General features: G+C 44.9%; 1 protein-coding gene across 10 annotated transcripts in view; it reads left to right on the top strand.

Annotated features, from left to right (window-relative positions):
• The window catches only part of MAP3K13 (mitogen-activated protein kinase kinase kinase 13), a 183,114-nt gene extending 162,666 nt beyond the window's left edge, over positions 1-20,448 (top strand). For all 10 annotated transcript variants that reach the window (XM_032298364.1, XM_032298366.1, XM_032298372.1 and 7 more), the window contains 6 exons: positions 1,168-1,284; positions 1,914-2,051; positions 10,786-11,572; positions 15,078-15,148; positions 17,981-18,278; positions 19,800-20,448. In XM_032298364.1, coding sequence (XP_032154255.1) covers positions 1,168-1,284; positions 1,914-2,051; positions 10,786-11,572; positions 15,078-15,148; positions 17,981-18,278; positions 19,800-19,901 — 1,513 coding nt within the window. In that variant the 3' untranslated portion in view covers positions 19,902-20,448. The remainder of the gene's footprint in view (positions 1-1,167; positions 1,285-1,913; positions 2,052-10,785; positions 11,573-15,077; positions 15,149-17,980; positions 18,279-19,799) is intronic.

Below are 20,448 nucleotides of genomic sequence, written 5' to 3'. Positions count from 1 at the left end.
TTTCCTAAGACCTCCCCAGCAATGCAGAACTGTGAGTCAATTAAACCTCTTGCCCGGTCTCAGCTATTTCTTCATAGCAGTGTGAGAGCAGACTAATACAATCACATCTGAATCAGTTCCAGCTGCTGTAACAAACCTTAGACTGGATAAATTATAAACAACAGAAATGTATTGGTCACAGTTCTGGAGCTGGGAAGTCCACAGTCAAGGTGCCAGCAGATTCAGTGTCTGGTGAGGGCCTGTTTCTCATAGATGGCACCTTCTATGTGTCCTCACACCACAGAGGGCAAAAGGGCTCCCTCAAGTCTCTTTTATAAGTGGACTAATCCCACTGACAAGGGCAGAACTCTCATGATCTAATCACCTCCCAAGGACTCCACCTCTTTTTTTTTTGAAATAGAATCTCACTCTGTCGCCCAGGCTGGAGTGCAGTGGCGCAATCTCGGCTCACTGCAACCTCTGCCTCCTGGGTTCAAGTGATTCTTCTACCTCAGCCTCCCAAGTAACTAGGACTACAGGCACACACCACCATGCCCGGCTAGGTTTTGTATTTTTAGTAGAGACAAGGTTTCACCATGTTGGTCAGGCTGGTCTCTAACTCCTGACCTCGTGATCTGCCTGCCTCGGCCTCCCAAAGTGCTGGGATTACAGGCATGAGCCACCATACCCAGCTGACCCCACCTCTTAACATTATCACCTTGGGTGTTAGGTTTCAACATATAAATTTGGGGGGACACAAATATTCAGACCATAGCAACTACTCTATCACACAGGATCTGGGCCATGGCTAAGTATAAATGAGTGATCATGGTGTTGGCTTTAACTGCATATTTTCATTAACATGTGAGTATATTCTGCTGTATTCTTATTAAGATAATGCCAACCCTGCACAGTTGAAGGTGACAAGTTATAGACAGATTTTTATCTGCGGCCTTCTTGGCTATTCTATATGGCTAGATGGGCCCTTTCGGATAAACCAAGTGGAGAGCTCAGATTCCCCATCTCCCATTCCATTTTCTGAGTTACTGCACTGGACAAGGGAACCTTAACAATAGAGAGCCTGGGCAAGTGCTTTTGTGATCAGTCATCCTGTTTCTTATGTCATCAAGCTGACTTTTGTTCTCCTGAAGTTGGCTGGCCTGGCTGACCCTGTGTTTTCTTCGATAGGCATGCGCTGGATATTCGTGAACACTACGAGCGAAAGCTTGAGCGGGCGAATAATTTATACATGGAATTGAGTGCCATCATGCTGCAGCTGGAAATGCGGGAGAAGGAGCTTATTAAGTATGTATCCAGACCAGTATCTCTTCTTACCGATGTGAGCCCGTCAGTCAGCAGAGACGTACTACTCTTCCTTGTTGCTGCTAATCAGAGCTGGCAGATATTTTATTCATTCACCCAACATTCCTTCAGGGATGTGTGACGCACAGGTCCCTGCCCCTGATGAAGTATACAAGTGAGTGGAGTTGCCACAGAGCAAGTTATAGGGGAACATGCACTTGGCAGGCATTTGCTGGATAGGGAAGGGGATCCTCATTTCAAGAACAGCATGGTGTGAAGAAGGGGAAGCTGATTGCCCGCTGGGGAAATGTGTTGGGTGCTGGAAGCGGTGTAAGGGACTCCTGATGCTGACAAGAAAACCCTGGGAATCCTGACCAAATGAGCAGCTACTGAAAATGAGCAGCGCTTCTGTCATTGTTAGTGTCTGAGAAGGTGAGCTGAAGAGCAGAATGAAGTCAGGTTAATTTGAATTTAGTACTTGTTTGTTTTTTAAACCTGCAGCCTTGTCATTCAAATAGCCTGTATCTGCTAAATGTGGCCAGAATCTGTGGGTAGAATTAGCCTGTGAAAACATTCTGCCTCATTCTTCCGTCTGCAATGACTGAGAGGTGGCTTTTGCCTTTATTCTGCAGGCGTGAGCAAGCAGTGGAAAAGAAGTATCCGGGGACCTACAAACGACATCCTGTTCGTCCAATAATCCACCCCAATGCCATGGAGAAACTCATGAAAAGGAAGGGAGTGCCTCACAAATCTGGGATGCAGACCAAACGGTGAGACACCCATACAAACGCAATGTTGGGATAAATGGGGAGACAGCCCCTACAAATCCATTCTCACAGGTTGGCAGATGTGGCCTCTTCTGCAGCTCATCACATGAGTGTAGAGATATTCATCTCTAGATAAAACAGGGTAGGCAGGTGAGAGAGCATCACAGACTTTAGGAATCTAGCTCTTACGTCCGTGGCATAAATTTGATTGTCTTAGCCTGGAAAAAATAAACGGGGGGCCAAACAGACCTGGATTCAAATCCTGGACCTGCCTTTTAAGCTGTGTGACTTGACCTCTTTCAACCCTAGTGTTCTCATGGATAAAATGGTATAATTACAGCACTTGAGGTTTCTTTTCATTTTTATGACCTCTAGGACATAGAATTGGGTTAGTTATAATTCTTGATTTATAACACAATAGTCCGCACGTGGCCTACTTTTGTATACACATTTAGTTAGTTCTTTTAAATAATGTGGAAAATACCTGCAAACTCATTGTATCAGTCCCTTCTTGCATTGCCATAAAGAAATACCTGAGACTGGGTAATTTATAAAGAAAAAAGGTTTAATTGGCTCATGGTTCTCCAGGCTACACAGGAAGCATGACAGCTTCTGGGGAGGGCTCAGGAAACTTACAATCGTGGCGAAAGATGAGTGGGGAGCCAGCACATCACATGACTGGAGTAGGAGGAAGAGAGAGCAAAGGCGGAGGTGCTACACTCCTTTAAATAATCAAATCTCGTGAGAACTCACTCCCTATCATGAGAACAGTATCAGGGGATGATGCTAAACCATTCATGAGAAACTGCCCCCATGATCCAATCACCTCCCCCAGGACCCGCCTCCAACAGCAGGGATTACGATCCGACATGAGCTTTGGGGGGGACATAGACTCAAACCACATCACTTGTCATGGAAACAAAAGCAGGGGCTTTGATAATTACCTATATCTAATCATATGGTTCCCCTTATTGTACCCTAGCATGGGAGTTTTGTGAAGTTTAAATAAGATAACATGTATGACATGTGGAATCATCTACCAAATGATAGGTGCTCAAAAAATGTGTTTTGGGATAGTTTTAAAAAAGATTGCCTTTCCCCCTTTTTACTACATATTTGCCTTATATTCGTTTAATCTTGGAATTCTCTTCCTCTCATTTTTCCTCACCAAATTCTGTAGAGCCTCATTCCTCCCAAGTAACAGAGGTTGGCTGTCTCCTAGCTAAGTTAATGTAAAGGAAAGGAATGTCCCTAAACCTAGAGTGTAGACCTAATAGTAAGATGTGAGCTACATGCCCTAAGAATAGAGGTAATGAGGTAACACAAACCAAGAATGCATTATGATGCTATCAGAATGACAGTCATTCTACCATGGCTGGACTAATACATACCTAAACTGCTAATGAGTAACTACATGAACTACTTCCAATTTTGCTTTTACCTACTTCCCCAACCATCGAATGCTCAAGTTCTGAAAAAGTGTTTTCAGATTCCACCTGACGCAATCCTTGGGGTAGGGGAATTCCCAACACCCCTTTTCTTAGGTTGTACTAATTAGGGACAGAGTCTGCCTAGTGACTGCACCCTGCCTTCTGCCTGCAGTTAAAACCAAGGGCATTGGGGGAGAAAATAGAACCATTTAATTTTTTAAAATATGAGCTCATGTTTGCTTTTATTTTGGCTGTGAGAAATAGTTGAAAGAGTTTGACACCACAAGTAAATGCTTAGTCAATGAGCTAGTGAGCACAAGGAAGGCAACCTGCAAAGAGCTGTACTGTCAACTGATTGTCCCTTGAAGGACTTCAGTGTCAGATGATTTGGACAGCCCAATGGTTACCAAGTGAGAAGTCTGGAGACCTTGGAGGAGATCAGAGAGGAGAAGCCATTCAACCATCCTTACGCCCAGGTTTCAGTTTATGTTTAGTTAGAGACTAAAAGGAAGAGTGTCAGGTTCAATCATGGACACTTCCAGCCTGTCGTGAGTACAGTCCAAAAAGATCGTCTAAATGCCCCATAATAAGGAGAAGCCTGCAATGGGAAAGAACTACACGTTGGGGTCCAAAGACTTGAGTTCAAATTATGAGTTCTGCCATTTGCTAGCTTTGTGATGGCTACAAGCCAGCATAACCTCTGATCCTCAGTGTGCTTTTCCATAAAATGCGTGTTGTCATAGTAGAAACCAAGTGCTTTCTGCAGTGCAAGTTGGCCAGCTGACCACAGAGTTTTGAATCTGGGACAGGAAGGTGCCGAGAGCAAATAATACCCTACCCACCTTATCATAAACCCTTAGTACCTGGAAGTGCCATACTAAGACAAGTCCTTAACTGTACTTTTCCTGTAAAACAAGAAAAACCCATCTCCTGCTGCCTGCTGCCTGCTTATGAGCTCCGGCTATTCAGCGTGTGGCCTCACTTCAGCAACATCTGAGGGCTTGTTATACTTGCAGGCTCTTAGGCCTCACCCCAGCCCTACTAAATCAAAATCTTCAGTTTTAACAAGCTCCCCAAATGATTTTATATGCCCTCAAGTTTGAACTCTAACCCTTCAATAAACCAGATTGAAAATTAGGGGGCCGGGCATGGTGGCTCAAGCCTGTAATCCCAGCACTTTGGGAGGCCGAGGCGGGTGGATCACAAGGTCAAGAGATCGAGACCATCCTGGTCAACATGGTGAAACCTCGTCTCTACTAAAATTACAAAAAATCAGCTGGGCGTGGTGGCGCGTGCCTGTAATCCCAGCTACTCAGGAGGCTGAGGCAGGAGAATTGCCTGAACCCAGGAGGCGGAGGTTGCGGTGAGCCGAGATCGCGCCATTGCACTCCAGCCTGGGTAACATGAGTGAAACTCCGTCTCAAAAAAAAAAAGAAAATTAGGAGACACTTTTTGTTTGGATTCTACCACTAATGAGCATTGAGAGCATAAGCCACTTTGGCTGGGCTGTGAGTTCTTTATCACACATGGTGAAGACGGGACTGTACCTGTGGTTTCCAAGCAAAGTGTGGAACACCCAAGGGCTTGCACAGAGGTTTCTCTCAGGCCACTGTAGGGGTAGAAAGGACAAGGAGCGGGAGCCCAGGAACTCTGCAGAGAGGGGCTGCTGCTCGCCACTTCAACCAGCTCCACTATACCTGTTTTATGTACTGCATTTCTCATATTAATTCATTTGAGAGAAGGATTCTGTTGTTAAAAACAAAAAAGTTTGGGCCCATCACCTCTAAAATTTTATGCTGACTCATGTCTTTCTGGTCTAAAGAAGGATAAGGCTACTCGCTGGTAGAAAGAAAGCAGTGGTTCTTCCTGGTAATCCTAGAGGCTCTGCCCTGAATCAGTTCATCAGTTCTGAAACCAGTTATTATTTACCTACAGGCCTTGGAAGCAGTGTGGGCAAGGTTTACCTTCAGGCCTCTGACTTTCTTTTGCACATAATCTTCATGACTGGCCCAGTGGACACTTGAACAGGACTGTGAAAGGACCCTCTCCCTTTAGGATCAAAGTGGAATGCCAGTGTCACTCTGCACTAGCCTGTCTCTTCCTGCTTCTGCTCTACCTCCTGCTGAGCTATTTCCTCCTTCTCTGATCCCTCCCTTCCTTTTCCTTCCTTCAAGCTTCGCTAAGTACTCACTATAAACAAGACTCCTTGCTGGGGCCCTTTACACACAAAGATGGATAAGACATAGTCCCAACCTGTAAGGAGATCATGTCTAGGCCAAACTCTCTGAACTTAATCTCTTACCTAATTAAGCTGAGGTTTTCTTCTCTGGTACCAGATCTGTTTTCTTTGTGAGCCCCTGAAAGATCTGCCCAGAGCCATCATCATACAGATTTCTGATCGTGGACAAACACTCATGCCAATACACTGGCATATTGGCACCAAGCTGATAGCTAGGGCTGTGAGGAAGAGATCAAGAAGCCTGTAGAGCAGAATTATAAGTTAAAGACGATTGAGTACCTAGAGTAGTGTATTAGTCTGTTTTAACACCACTATAAAGTACTACCTGAGACTGGGTTATTTATTTATTTATTTTTTAGAGACAGGTCTCACTATGTTGTCCAGTGTTGCCCAAGCTGATCTCGAACTCCTGAGCTCAAGCAATCTGCCCTCCTTGGCCTCCCAAAGTGCCAGGATTACAGGTGTGAGCCACTGCACCCAGCTTGAGGCTAGATAATTTATAAAGAAAAGAGGTTTAATTGACTCGACAGTTCCACATGGCTGGGGAGGCCTCAGGAAACTTACAATCATGGTGGAGGGCGAAGGGGAAGCAAGGCATGTCTTACATGGCAGCAAGAGAGAGTGAGGGGGAAAGTGCCACACACTTTTAAACCATCAGATCTCTTGAGAACTCACTATCATGAGAACAGCATGGGGCAAATTGTCCCCATGATCCAATCACCTCATACCAGGTCCCTACCTTGACATGTGAGGATTCAACATGAGATTTGGGTGAGGACACAGAGCCAAATCATATCATTCCACCTCAGCCTCTCCCAAATCTCATGTCCTTCTCACATTTCAAAACCAATCATGCCTTCCCAACAACCCCCAAAGTCTTAACTTATTTCAGCATTAACTCAAAAGTCCAATTCCAAGGTCTCATCTGAGACAAGGGAAGTCCCTTCCACCTGTGAGCCTCCAAAATCAAAAATAAGTTACTTACTTCCAAGGCACAATGGGAGTACAGGCTTTAGGTAAACACTCCCATTCCAAAGGGAGAAATCAGTCAAAAAACAGGTGCTACAGGCTCCATGCAAATCCAAAACCCAGCAGAGCAATCATTAAATCTTAAAGCTCTGAAATAATCTCCTTTGACTCCATGTCTCACACCCAGGCCACACTGATGCAAGGGGTAAGCTCCCAAGGCCTTGGGCAGCTCCACCCCTATGGCTTTGCAGGATACAGCCCCTGTGGCTAGTTTCACAGGCTGGCGTTGAGTGCCTGTGACTTTTACAGATGCATGCTGCAAGCTATTGGTGGATCTACCATTCTGGGGTTTGGAGGATAGTGGCTGTCTTCTCACAGCTCTACTAGGCAGTGCCCCAGTGGGGACTCAGTGTGCAGGCTCCAACCCCACAGTTCACCTCTGCACTACCCTCGTAGAGGTTCTCCATGAGGGCTCCACCCCTCAACAGACTTCTTCCTGGACATCCAGGTGTTTCCATACATCCTCTGAAATCTAGGCAGAGGTTCCCAAACTCTTGCCTCCTGTGCACCTACAAGCCCAACACATGTGGAAGCCACCAAGGCTTGGGGCTTGCACATCTGAAGCAATGGCTTGAGCTATACCTTGGCCGCTTTTAGTTATGGCTGTAGCTGGAGCAGCTGGGATGCAGGGTACCATGACCTGAGGCTACACAGAGCAGCTGGGCCCTGGGCCTGGCCCATGAAACCATTTTTCCCTCATAGGCCTCTGGGCCTGTGATGGAAGGGGCTGCCACAAAGATCTCTGAAATGCCATGGAGACATTTTCTCCATTGTTTTGGCAATTAACATTTAGCCCCTCTTTATGTGAATTTCGGCAACCATGGCTTGAATTTCTCCCCCAGAAAATGGGTTTATTCTTATCTACTGCATGGTCAGGCTGCAAATTTTCCAAATTTTTATGCTTTACTTTCCTTTTAAATATAAGTTCCTTGTGAATGCATATAACTGTATGCTGTTAAGAGCAGCCAGGCTACATCTTGAATACTTTGCTGCTTAGAAATATCTTCCACCAGATACTCTAAATCATCCCTCTCAAGTTAAAAGTTCCCCAGATCTCTAGGGCAGGGGCAAAATGCTGTCAGTCTCTTTGGTAAAGCATAGCAAGAGTGACCTTCACTCTGGTTCCCAATAATTTCCTCATCTCCATCTGAGACCATCTCAGTTTGGATTTCATTGTCGATATCAGCATTTTCATCAAAACCATTCAACAAGTCTCTAGGAAGTTCCAAACTTTCCCACATCTTCCTGTCTTCATCTGAGTCCTCCCAAACTGTTCCATTCTCTGCCCATTACTTGGTTCCAAAGCTGCTTCCACATTTTCAGATCTCTTTATGGGAGTGCCACTCCCGTGGTACCAATTTTCTGTATTAGTCCTTTTTCATACTGCTATAAAGAACTACCTGAGACTGGATAATTGATACAGAAAAGAGGTGTAGCTCCCCATGTGGCTGGGGAAGCCTCCAGAAACTTATGATCATGGTGGAAGGTGAAGGGGAAGCAAGGCATGTCTTACATGGCAGCAAGTAAGAGAGAGTGGAGGTGGGGAGCTGCCACATATTTTTAAACCATCAGATCTTATGAGAACTCACTATCACAAGAACAGCACTGGGGAAGTGGTCCCCATGATCCAATCACCTCCCACCAGGTCCCAACATGTGGGGATTATAATTTGACATGAGATATTTGGGTGGGGACACAGAGCTGAACCATATAAGCTAGTGAGGCATAGGATATAATACAGAAGGAATAACAGAAATCCTGTCAGTGGAAATGTATGTTGTTTCCAGCTTTTTGCTATTTCAAATAATACTGTAACATAACATCATCAAACATATATTTTGATGCACATATGAGGGGACTTCAAAAAGTTCATGGAAAATGTAATTATAAACCGTAACAACTAAAAATATAAACTTTACTTCTGAACATAAGCTCCATCAAGGTTAAGACAGTTTTGTAAGTGATTTTATCAGCCATTTAATTCCTCCCTAAAAAACTGAGGGTCCTGGGAATGTATCCATGTCAATACAGTCTTTTTCACATTATTAACTGAAGAAAAATGGATGCCCTTTAAAGGTATTTTAAGATTAGGAAACAGAAAGAAATGAGAAGGAGCCAAATCAGAACTGTAAGGTGGATGCATAATGATCTCCCACAGAAACTCTTGAAAAATTTTCTTTGTTTGATGAGATGAATGAGCAGGAGCATTGTCATGGTGGAGAAGGACTCTCTGGTGGAGGTTTCCTGGACTTTTTTCTGCTAATGCTTTGGCTAAGTTTCTAAAACACTCCCATAATAAGCAGATATTGTCATTTTTGGCCCTCCAGAAAGTCAACAAGCAAAATGCTTTGAGCATCCCCAAAAAACTGCTGCCATGACCTTTGCTTTTTTTTTTTATTTGTAGAGACAGGGTCTTGCTATGTTGCCCAGACTGGTCTCAAACTCCTGGCCTCAAGCAGTCCTCCTGTCTTCTGTCTTGGCCCCCAAAGGACTGGGAGTACAGGCATGAGCCTGTATCTGGCCGACCTTTACTTTTTTTTTTTTTTTTTTTTTTGAGATGGAGTTTCACTCTTGTCACCTAGGCTGGAGTGCAGTGGCCCAATCTCAGCTCACTGCAACCTCTGCCACCTGGGTTCAAGCGATCCTCCTGCCTCAGCCTCCCAAGTAGCCGGGATTACAGGTGTCCACCACCATGCCTGGCTAATTTTTGTATTTTTTGGAAAGAGGAGGTTTCACCATGTTGGCCAGGCTAGTCTCAAACTCCTGACTTCAGGTGATCCACCCACCTTGGCCTCCCAAAGCGCTGGGATTATAGGTGTGAGCCACCGTTCCCAGCCAACCTTTACTCTTGATCAGTCTGCTTTGACTGGACCAGTTTCACCTCTTGGTAGCAATTGCTTTAATTGTGCTTTGTCTTCAGGATCATACTGGTAGAGCTGTGTTTCATCTCCTATTACAATTTCTCTTATTCAGAGAAATGTTTGAAGATCTTGATCCCAAGTGTTTAAAATTTCTATTGTGTACAAGTTCTGCTCGTGTACACAGCTGATCTGAATGCAACAGGTTTGGTTCCCATTGAGTGGAAAGTTTCAATCAGAATTGTGTAAGCTGAGCTAGATGAGATGTCTGTTGTGTTGCCTATTGTTTCTGCTGTTAATCTTCAGTTCTCGTCAATTAGCGCATGCATAAGATGAATTTTTTTCTCACAAATTGATGTGGTTGAGCTGCTCCTGTGGGCTTCATCTTCAACATCATCTCATCCCTCCCCCCGAACTTTTTTTTTTTTTTTTTTTTTGGTGAGACAGAGTCTTGCTCTGTCACCAGGCTGGAGTGCAGTGGCACAATCTCATCTCATTGCAACCTCTGCCTCCTGGGTTCAAGCAATTCTCTTCCCTCAGCCTCCCAAGTAGCTGGGACTACACACACAAGCCACCATGCCCAGCTAATGTTTGTATTTTCCGTAGAGACAGGGTTTCGCCACGTTGGCCAAGATGGTCTTGATCTCTTGACCTCGTGATCCACCCGCCTCGGCCTCCCAAAGTGCTGAGATTACAGGAATGAGCCATTGTGCCTGGCCCATTTCTTCTTAAAGAAGTTATCCATTTGTAAACTGCTGATTTATTTGGGACATTGTCCCCATAAACTTTTCATAAAGCATCAGTGTTTTCACCATTCTTCCACTTAAGCTTTACCACAAATTTAATATTTGTTCCTCAACTGTAGCAGAATTCATGTTGCTCTGATGAGGCTCTTTTCCAAGCAATCTTTCTTAGTGCCTCAAACTAGATCGTGTTTACACGTTACCAACAAGTTGGTATGAGTTTGTTTCAGTGCAAAAAATTTTGAGATCCATGCATATTTTTTTCATAATATATGTTTTCCATGAACATTTCGAAGACCCCTCATATGTTATCTCCATTGAATAAATCCTGGTGACTGCTGATTCAAAGAGTCTGTGTATTTTACATTTTAGGATACACTTCCCCAAACTCAAATGTGTTTTCATATGTTTAAAACTAAACCTGTTCTTTTCTCCCAGACCAGACTTGTTGAGATCAGAAGGGATCCCCACTACAGAAGTGGCTCCCACAGCATCCCCTTTGTCCGGAAGTCCCAAAATGTCCACCTCTAGCAGCAAGAGCCGATATCGCAGCAAACCACGCCACCGCCGAGGGAATAGCAGAGGCAGCCATAGTGACTTTGCCTCAATCTTGAAAAACCAGCCAGCCCAGGAAAATTCACCCCATCCCTCTTACCTACACCAAGCTCAATCCCAGTACCCTTCTCTCCATCATCATAATGCACTGCAGCAGCAATACCAGCAGTCCCCTCCTGCCATGTCCCAGAGTCACCATCCCAGACTCAATATTCATGGACAGGACATTGCAGCCTGCGCCAACAACCTGAGGTATTTTGGCCCAGCAGCAGCCCTGCGGAGCCCACTCAGCAACCATGCCCAGAGACAGCTGCCTGGCTCGAGCCCTGACCTCATCTCCACAGCCATGGCTGCAGATTGTTGGAGAAGTTCGGGGCCCGACAAGGGCCAGACTGGTCCCTGGGGCTGTTGCCAGGCTGACCCTTATGACCCCTGCCTTCAGTGCAGACCAGAACAGTATGGATCCTTACACGTACCCTCTGCTGAGCCAGCGGGAAGGAGCCCTGACCTTTCCAAGTCACCAGCACACAATCCTCTCTTGGAAAATGCCCAGAGTTCTGAGAAAATGGAAGAAAAAGGATTCAGCAGCTGTAGGTCTGAGTCATCCCTCGGCACCACACAGCTCATCACCCCTCCAGTGCTACCTCGAAAAACAAGGCCTCTGCAAAAGGTAAAGTGTAACGGCAAGAGTAGCCTGCATCACTGCCTTCGAAGAACGTCAGAGCCTGTCGTGCTATACACGTTAGAAAGCATGTGTAAAAACCATACACTTTATAAAAGGGTAAGATAAAAGAAACATAAATAGAAACTTACTTTACTTTAAATTCATTCTTTCCACACTACGTAAGTGATAAGCTACAGAATACACTTTAGGAACTACTGAACCAGAGGACTGAATCAAATGTACGCATAATAATTTACAAGTAGATGACTCTATATTGGGGATATGGGATGGGTGTGGTGGCTCAAGCCTATAATCCCAGCACTTTGAGGGACTGAGGCAGGTGGATCTCTTGAGGTCAGGAATTAAAGACCAGCCTGGCCAACATGGTAAAATTCCACCTCTATTTTAAAAAAATACAAAAATTAGCCAGGTGTGTTAGCAGGCACCTGCAATCCCAGCTACTTGGCAGGCTGAGGCATGAGAATCGCTTGAACCTGGGTGGAGGTTGTAGTGAGCCGAGATCGCACCGCTGCTCTCCAGCCTGGGCGGCAGAGCGAGACTCCATCTCAAAAAAAGAGAGATAACTATATAGTAGGGATATGTAATCCAAATAGTTTGGAAACCACTGTCCTAGCAGTCTAGTCCTGAGGGATGTTGTAGAGTGAGTTTCAGTTGAAGAAGCACAGTATTCTGTTATTCCTCCTGGAGATCCCTAGTGCACATGAACAAATCCTCCGCTTTGAGAAATCATGCAGTCAACCTGTTTAACCGAGCATTTCCCTCCCCTATTTGAACATACAGCCTTTTAAAATTAGCACCTATTAATCCCCCCTGGCACTACCTTTCTTCACAATTTACTTTGGAAAACATTGTCTTAATTTTTTTTTTTTTTTTTTGAAACGGAGTCTTGCTCTGTCACCCAGGCTAGAGTGCAGTGGTGCCATCTTGGCTCACTGCAACCTCTGCCTCCCATTTTCAAGTGATTCTCCTGCCTCAGACTCCCGAGTAGCTGGTACTACGGGCACCCGCCACTGCACCCGGCTAATTTTTGTACTTTAAGTAGAGATAGGGTTTTACTATATGGGCCAGGTTGGTCTTGAACTCCTGACCTTGTGATCCACCAGCCTCGGCCTCCCAAAGTGCTGGGATTACACAGGCCACTGGGCCTGGCCCCACATTGCCTTAATTGACAAGTGTCGTGACCCAAATAGTTCTTAGTCATTGAAATCTGTTTCTCTTCTCCTTATCCACTGGCTGCCTCGGATTTGTCAGCTGGGAAGCAGACTACCAGAGCAGTTCACAGCATGGGCCTAGGAGCCAGACAGATCTCGCTTTAAAGCCAGGCTCTTCCACTTAGTGCCTCTATGGACCTCAGTTTCCTTGTCTATAAAATGGGTCTAATACTGGACTCTGCCTCATTGTTTTATATGAAGATGACATGCATTCATACATATAAAGCGTTTAGAACAGGGCCTGGAACATAGCACCTTTCCAAAAGTATTAGCTCTTCTTGCTATGGGTCAAAAAATAAGATTATGTATGAAAAGTGTTTACAACATGGTAGATACCCACCCAGTTCTAATTTTGGTTTCATCTCATCATCATTGTTCATCAGAAATTTAGCTGAAGGAATGAAAGGGTATAAAGTGTAGTGAGCATGTTTGGTCAACTAGGCATTGAGCAGAAAAGAAGCGGAAGCTGAGGGCTGTTGTCTGGGAACTGCATCCCCTCCGCCTACACTGCTGCTCCTGTGCTGACTAAGCATTCCCAGAGATTAAATTGTGTTTCGGGGGCTGGGCACGGTGGCTCACGCCTGTAATCCCAGCATTTGGGGACGCCAAGGTGGGCAGATCACCTGAGGTCAGGAGTTCGAGACCAGCCTGCCAACAGGGTAAAACCCTGTCTCTACTAAAAATACAAAATAGCTGGGCATGGTGGGGTGTGCCTATAATTCCAGCTACTCAGGAGGCTGAGGCAGGAGAATCACTTGAACCCAGGAGGCGGAGTTTGCAGTGGAGAACACACCACTGCACTCCAGCCTGGGCAACAGAGCAACACTCTGTCTCAAAAACTAATAAATAAATAAATAATAATTGTGTTTCAGCTGGTGCAGTTGATTTGGGCCAATCCATTCTCTGCTCCTTCAACTCCAATGGCCAGTAACTTGTATTTTTTGGTAACTTCCTTATTAAGATATAATTTGCATACCATACAGTCCTTCCTTTTAAAGTGTAGAGTTCAATGCTTTTTTCCATGGAGTTGTGTAATTATCACCATGACCAATTTTACAACACTTTTATCACCCCAAAAACCCCACACCCTTTAGCAGTCACCTCATCCCCCAGGCTCCTTCAAATAACATGTATCTTTGAACCTTTCTCATGCCATTTTGAGACCATCTATGGGTCTTTAGCCTACAGAACACATGCCTTGTACTTCTGGCCTCGTTAGAACCTCACTCCCACAGAGCAGCTCAACCTCTCTTTACCAAAGCCTACTGCCGCAGGTACTCCCAGGGGAAACTACTCATCTCAGCAGTCAGGACAACTTCCTCTCTGTCTTTCCCATTTAAAAAAAGTATATCAGAATACAAAGCAGTAAGAGTCTTGATATTTTAGAACTGACTTTTAAAAAGGAAAATTATTCTCAGTATCTGGTATGACTCCTTGGACCCAATTACCCACCTCACAAGTGACTAGGTAATCCAGCATATCATTATGCTGTGGCTAAGGACAGTTGATCTTAAGTGTGGCTGCTCTTCTGCCCTTGGTTTGAGATGAGTTATCTGAAGGATCACCTAGGCAGGACACTTAACCCACCTTCCAGATCAACCACAGAGCCCGAGCAATCACAGGGCCCCAGATGTCCCAGCCAGAGCACCCTCATTGCTGCCAACATGCTGGCTCAATAAAAATGCATTAAGTACTTTCTTTTAATTGGCAAACAATAATTATATATATTTACAGGGATAACACCAATTTTGTATGCAGTATTGTATTAATGGAGCGAGGCATACAGTACAAACAGGATATAGTCTGACCCTCAAAAATGTCTATCTCTAACTACGTAATATTAGTTAAAAAGTGATTGGTATATGAAAAGGGGAAAAGCAATTGTTGGGCTTTGAAGATTTGAAAGATCACTTCTATGACAGAGCCTGGAACCACCCGTGACAATGGTTACAAGAGACTGCTCCCAAATCCAAGACCTCCTCTCCAACTTCCCTCCCCATCACTCACCTCTGGACACTTTAATGGAGCCATCACCTCCCTGAGGACACAGATAAAGTTTTAGTCCCTTCTACGCGTCTTTCAGCATCAAACACAGGCCCGCCGTTGTGGGTACCCTGGGAAAGTTGCTAAATGAGGACATACATGTTTAAAGATGACATTCAGCAAGCTACTACTAAATGCCTTTTGACGATAATTACATTTTTTACAGGTAGTGGGGATGGGGTGAGAGAGAGAGACACTAAAATAAATAAAACTCTTTTTTTTCTTGTTCTCCTCAGAGTGGAGATGACTCCTCAGAAGAGGAAGAAGGGGAAGTGGACAGTGAAGTTGAATTTCCACGAAGACAGAGGTAAAACCAACAAATGCACACAATGGCTTTTAGTGGAGTGGGGAAAAACCCTAAGTTTGCCACACCTGCTCTTCAACCACAGGTCATTCCCTGACAGCCACCGTACGGGGAACTTTGAACTCCCTGTGTTCATGTTTCCCTGTTGCCACCTTTTGGCAGTTGTCCGTGCACAGCAGATCCTAGTTCATCAGCATTTATTTTACAGCAACCTCATGATGAGGAGCTCATAGATTCGAGGTTACAACTGAGAATACAGTGGGCCATTTGTGACAGATGGCCATGCTGTTTTACGGGTAATTGTATTGGTTTCTGGTGTGCCTCCTGTGTTAGTCTGCTCGGGCTTCTGTAACACAAACTGGATGCTTAAACAACAGAAATTTATTTCTCACAATTCTGGAGCTGGGGAAGTTCAAGATCAGGGTTCTAGCTTACTTAGTCCCCGATGAAGGCTCTCATCCTGGCTTGCAGACAGCCACCTTCTTGCCGTTTCCCCACATGGCAGAGAGAGATCTTCCTCCTTTTGAAAGGTCACAGTCTTATTGGATTAGGCCCCCACTCTTATGACCTCGTTTAACATTAATTACCTCCTAAAGACTCTATCTAGAGGGTCTATCTAGATACAGTTAGATTGGAGGTTAGAGCTTCAACTGATGGATTTGGGAGGAAGACAATTCAGTCCATAGCATTCCCTATGCCTTAGATTTTATACCTCAAGTTAAACGTGATTAGATAAGTTGAGTCCACCTTCAACCCAGCCTTAGAAATAGCTGCTTGCTTAGATAACGATAATAATATTCCTGGTAGGAGTAAATAAGGGCCATTTCCCCTCACTTCTAGAATAAAAGCTGCCCCTAATGTAGAGGAGAAGATAGTTTCCCTGCAGGAGGTCTTTTCTGCCAATAGACGTTCTGTTCTTGAAAAGTAATGCTCCAAGAGTCTCCCCAGGAAGGTTTGTGTATCTGCCCCAAAACAGGAATTCCCTACAAACCAAAGGATTCCTGGCCCTTTGACAAATTATATTCTGGATCCCCACATTATGCACAAAATTGAAATCTGTTCTCATTCTCTGCTATTCCTGGGCTCTTGGTGGCCTCTTCTTATATATCTCTGATGTGCCCCACTGACCCCCCCCCACCAACTCTCACCCCATCACCTGGCCTGGGCATCAGCCTGGCCTAGGCCATATGGCATAAAATCTCTTTGTACTAGGCTGGGACCTGTGGCTCATGCCTGTAATCCCAGCACTTTGGGAGGCTGAGGCAGGTGGATCACCTGAGGTCAGGAGTTCAAGACCAGCCTGGCCAACATGGCAAAATCCTGTCTACTAAAAATACAAAAATTAGCTGGACATGGTAGCATGTGCCTGTAATCCCAGCTACTTGGAAAGCTGAGGCAGGAGAATTGCTTGAGCCAGGGAGGCAGAGGTTGCAGTGAGCCGAATAGTGCCACTGCACTCCAGCCTGGGCAATAAAAGTGAGACTCTGTCACACACACACACACAAAAAAAAAAAAAAAAAAAAAAAAGGTCTTTGTACTAAGAAATACAGAAAGATCAGACACTGGCAAAAGAAAAAGACAGTCTTTATTTGTTTTGTTATATATTTTTTTAAACCATTGTAAGCTAATATTCTTATTTACTAAGCCACTTGTAAACAATGGGAAGGAACTGAGGAACTTTTGTAAATTATCTCCCCAGAAGCTTTGGCTTATCAGAGCTAAACCTAGATGTTAACTGGCATGAGGTCCTAACTGCCTGGGCAGTACCCACAGCTGCAGAGTGAATGTTCCTTCCAAGCTCATTTCTGTTGGAGGTTGGTCAACGGGGGTAGTGAAGGCACTTGGGCCTCCAGGGCCACCATGCCCAATGGACACTGGGCTCTGGGAAATGAAGCTGGGGTGGATTGACAGGGAAGTGAGGGATGGGAGTTAGAGAAGGACACTGATCAAAGTGTGTGTAGACCCAGCCCAAGCCTCAGCTCTGCCTTTTCTGATGAAGTGGCCTTAAACAGGTCACTGCCCTTCTCTGGCTCCAGTTTTCTCATGTGGGAAATGGGTTAGTCCAGAGACTCTGCAAAGTCTTTTTCACCTGCGAGAATCTACAACTCTCTAAATAAGGGGCATAATTTCAATTTGGACATTTCCATACTATGCATACCTGTACATAATGTGATTAGACAAGCTGATTGTTTTCAGACCATTCATAGCCATCAGCTTGGAGCATAGTGTTCAGTCACATAAATATATAAACCAAATTAAAGGGGAAATTAAAATTTCCTTCTTGTGTTAGTCACCTCAGGTTGCCATAACAGAACACTCCAAATTGGATGGCTTAAACAACAAGAATTTATTTCTCATGTTCTGGAGCTGGGGAAGTCCATGATCAAGGTGTCTGCAGATTCCGTTTCTGGCGACGGCTCTCTTCCTGGCTTGCAGACAGCCACCTTCTGCTTCCTCACATGGTCTTTGCTCCGCATATGCACGCTGAAAGAGTGAGGAATGGAGATAATCACTTCCTCTTCTTATAATCCCACCAATCCTATCTGATTAGGACCCCACCCTTATGACTTCATTTAACTTTGTTTACCTCCTAAAAGCCCTATCTCCACATACAGTTGCACTGGGTATTAGGGCTTCAACATGGAATTTCATGGGAGATAAAAATTCAGTCCATTGTTTTAGCGTTAAAAGTTCAATAGTTTCTACCTATCTTTTTAGGCCTCTTCAACGGCAGGAAAAAAACCTAGATGATCTCTACCAAAACTACAAGTGGCAGATAAGGAAAGGAAAGTAGTCATTCCTGTGATTAAGTTCTCCTGGTTCTTCTGGTTCTAGGCCCCATCGCTGTATCAGCAGCTGCCAGTCATATTCAACCTTTAGCTCTGAGAATTTCTCTGTGTCTGATGGAGAGGAGGGAAATACCAGTGACCACTCAAACAGTCCTGATGAGTTAGCTGATAAACTTGAAGACCGCTTGGCGGAGAAGCTAGACGACCTGCTGTCCCAGACGCCGGAGATTCCCATTGACATATCCTCACACTCAGATGGGCTCTCGGACAAGGAGTGTGCCGTGCGCCGTGTGAAGACTCAGATGTCTCTGGGCAAGCTGTGTGTGGAGGAACGTGGCTATGAGGTGGGGCTTCTCCCTTCTCCTCCATCACTATTTCCTTTTTTGCTCTTTGGGGTTCAAGTCTCCAGAGCCTTTACAATTTTCATTTAGTAATAAGATACAACGACCTTGTGTTAGTCTGTTCCCACAATGCTGTAAGGAACTAGCTGAGACTGGGTAATTCATGAAGAAAAGAGGTTTACTTGACTCACAGTTCCACAGGCCGTACAGGAAGCATGGCTGGGAGGCCTCAGGAAGCACAGTCATGGTAAAAGGTGAAGTCATGGTTAGATGTGAAGCAAGCATGTCTTCACATGGCAGCAGGAGAGAGAGAAAGCGAAGGGGGAAGTGCCTCCCACCTTGAAACCGTCAGATCTCATGAGAGCTCACTCGCTATCATGAGAATAGCAAGGGGAAAATCTGCCCCCATGATCCAGTGACCTCCCACCAGGTGCCTTCCTCAACACTGGGAATTATAATTCAACATGAGAGTTGGGTAGGGTCACAGAGCCAAGCCATATCAAGCCTCCAAAAAGTAAGTAGAAGTACAGAGATCAACAGAGCTCCCAGAAAGGAGGGCAGTTTCTCTCAAATGACACACACACATTGAACTGCCCAGGAAACCTTCATGTCAAGATTTAACTCAAAAATCACCTCTTCCCCCTCCCAACTCCCAACATAGTTAAAGGTCTGAGGTTAGGTCAGGTGTGGTAGATTACGCCTGTAATCCCGGCACTTGGGGAGGCTGGGGCAGGAAGATCACTCTAGGGTCAGGAATTTAAGATCAGTCTGGGCAACATAGCAAGACCTCACTTCTACAAAAAAATTTTTATTAGCTGAGTGCAATGATACATCCCTGCAGTCCTAGCTACTGGGGAGGCTGAGGCAGGAAGATCTCTTGAGCCCAGGAGTTTCAGGCTGCAGTGAGCTATGATCAAACCACTGCACCCTAGCCTGGGCAACAGTGAGACCCTGCCTCTGAAAAAAAAAATTTTTTTTTTAAGGTCTGAACCTTCCCTCTCCAGATCCTGACTCTTCCCTGGATGGTACCATTATAGCACAGATAGCACTTTCACATTCAGTACTGCCTTTGCAGAGGCAGGCTAGCATAGTGGCTGTAGGTGTGTACCCTGGAATCCAACTGCCTGAATGCAAATCATAGCATTCCACTTACTGTGGGACGCTGGGCAAGCCACTTAACCTCTCTGTAAAATGGGGATAATAACAGCGTCTGTCTCATAGGGTTATCATGAGGACTAAATGGATTGACGGATGTGTTAACACAGTACTTACGACGGTGCCTGGGGCGCAGTAAGCACTGTATAAGTGGTGGTGTGGTGGGCCCTGCTGTTACTGTCATAGCCATCATCACCATCATCTTCATGCGTCTTCTTTCTCCATAAGCCCCACAAGGACAGGACCTGGTCTCATTTATCTCTATAGCCCCCTTACCAAGCGCAGTGCCTGCTGTGGGAGGTGTTTGATATCTATTTACAGGGTGATTCTAGAAATGAATTAAGGTTTTATTTTGTCTTACCTCTGCAGAATCCTTTGCAGTTTGAAGAATTGGACTGTGACTCTTCAGATGGGGAGTGTTCTGATGCCACAGTTAGGACCAATAAACACTACAGCTCTGCTACCTGGTAATGAAGGAACACGCATCCTGAAGATCTTGTGACTATACTGGCATTTCAGATCCACCCCACCCTCAGACTTGTCCCACTCTCTCCCAGCATTTTGTCTGGGAACAGAGACTGCCCCACCTTCACCACCCCTAGAAATGAGCTGCAATAACAGGAACATGAGACTTGGCAAATCTCTGGAAAATAATATCCAAATGAAATTGAGTCTCACTGAACATTTCAATCAAGAATGGCAGGGATCTATTTTATTGAATATTCTAGCTACTGTAACATTGATATTTATTTTTGTTTGACATTTTAACACTTTGTACTGTAAAGAGTGAACTATATATGAGATAGAGAGAGATACAATAATTTCTTGCAGAAAAAAAAGAGATAAAAGAAAGAAAAAGAAAAGAACAGGAAAAAAAGAAATAAGTGGAATTTAGGAGCAACATCCTTGGGAATTTGTGGGGCCGGGAGGTGTTACTGCTGCTTGAACAGGGGACCAGGTCTTTTGGCTGTAAATGACTAAAGAAGAGCCAGAGCAAGACATTGAACATTTTAGAACA

This window comes from Sapajus apella, unplaced genomic scaffold, assembly GCF_009761245.1.
Source record: "Sapajus apella isolate SASKATOON/1434 unplaced genomic scaffold, GSC_monkey_1.0 scaffold38, whole genome shotgun sequence".
Taxonomy (NCBI): Eukaryota; Metazoa; Chordata; class Mammalia; order Primates; family Cebidae; genus Sapajus; species Sapajus apella.
Note: the sequence above shows the minus strand (reverse complement) of the source record. Positions and strands in the feature narration are given on the sequence as shown.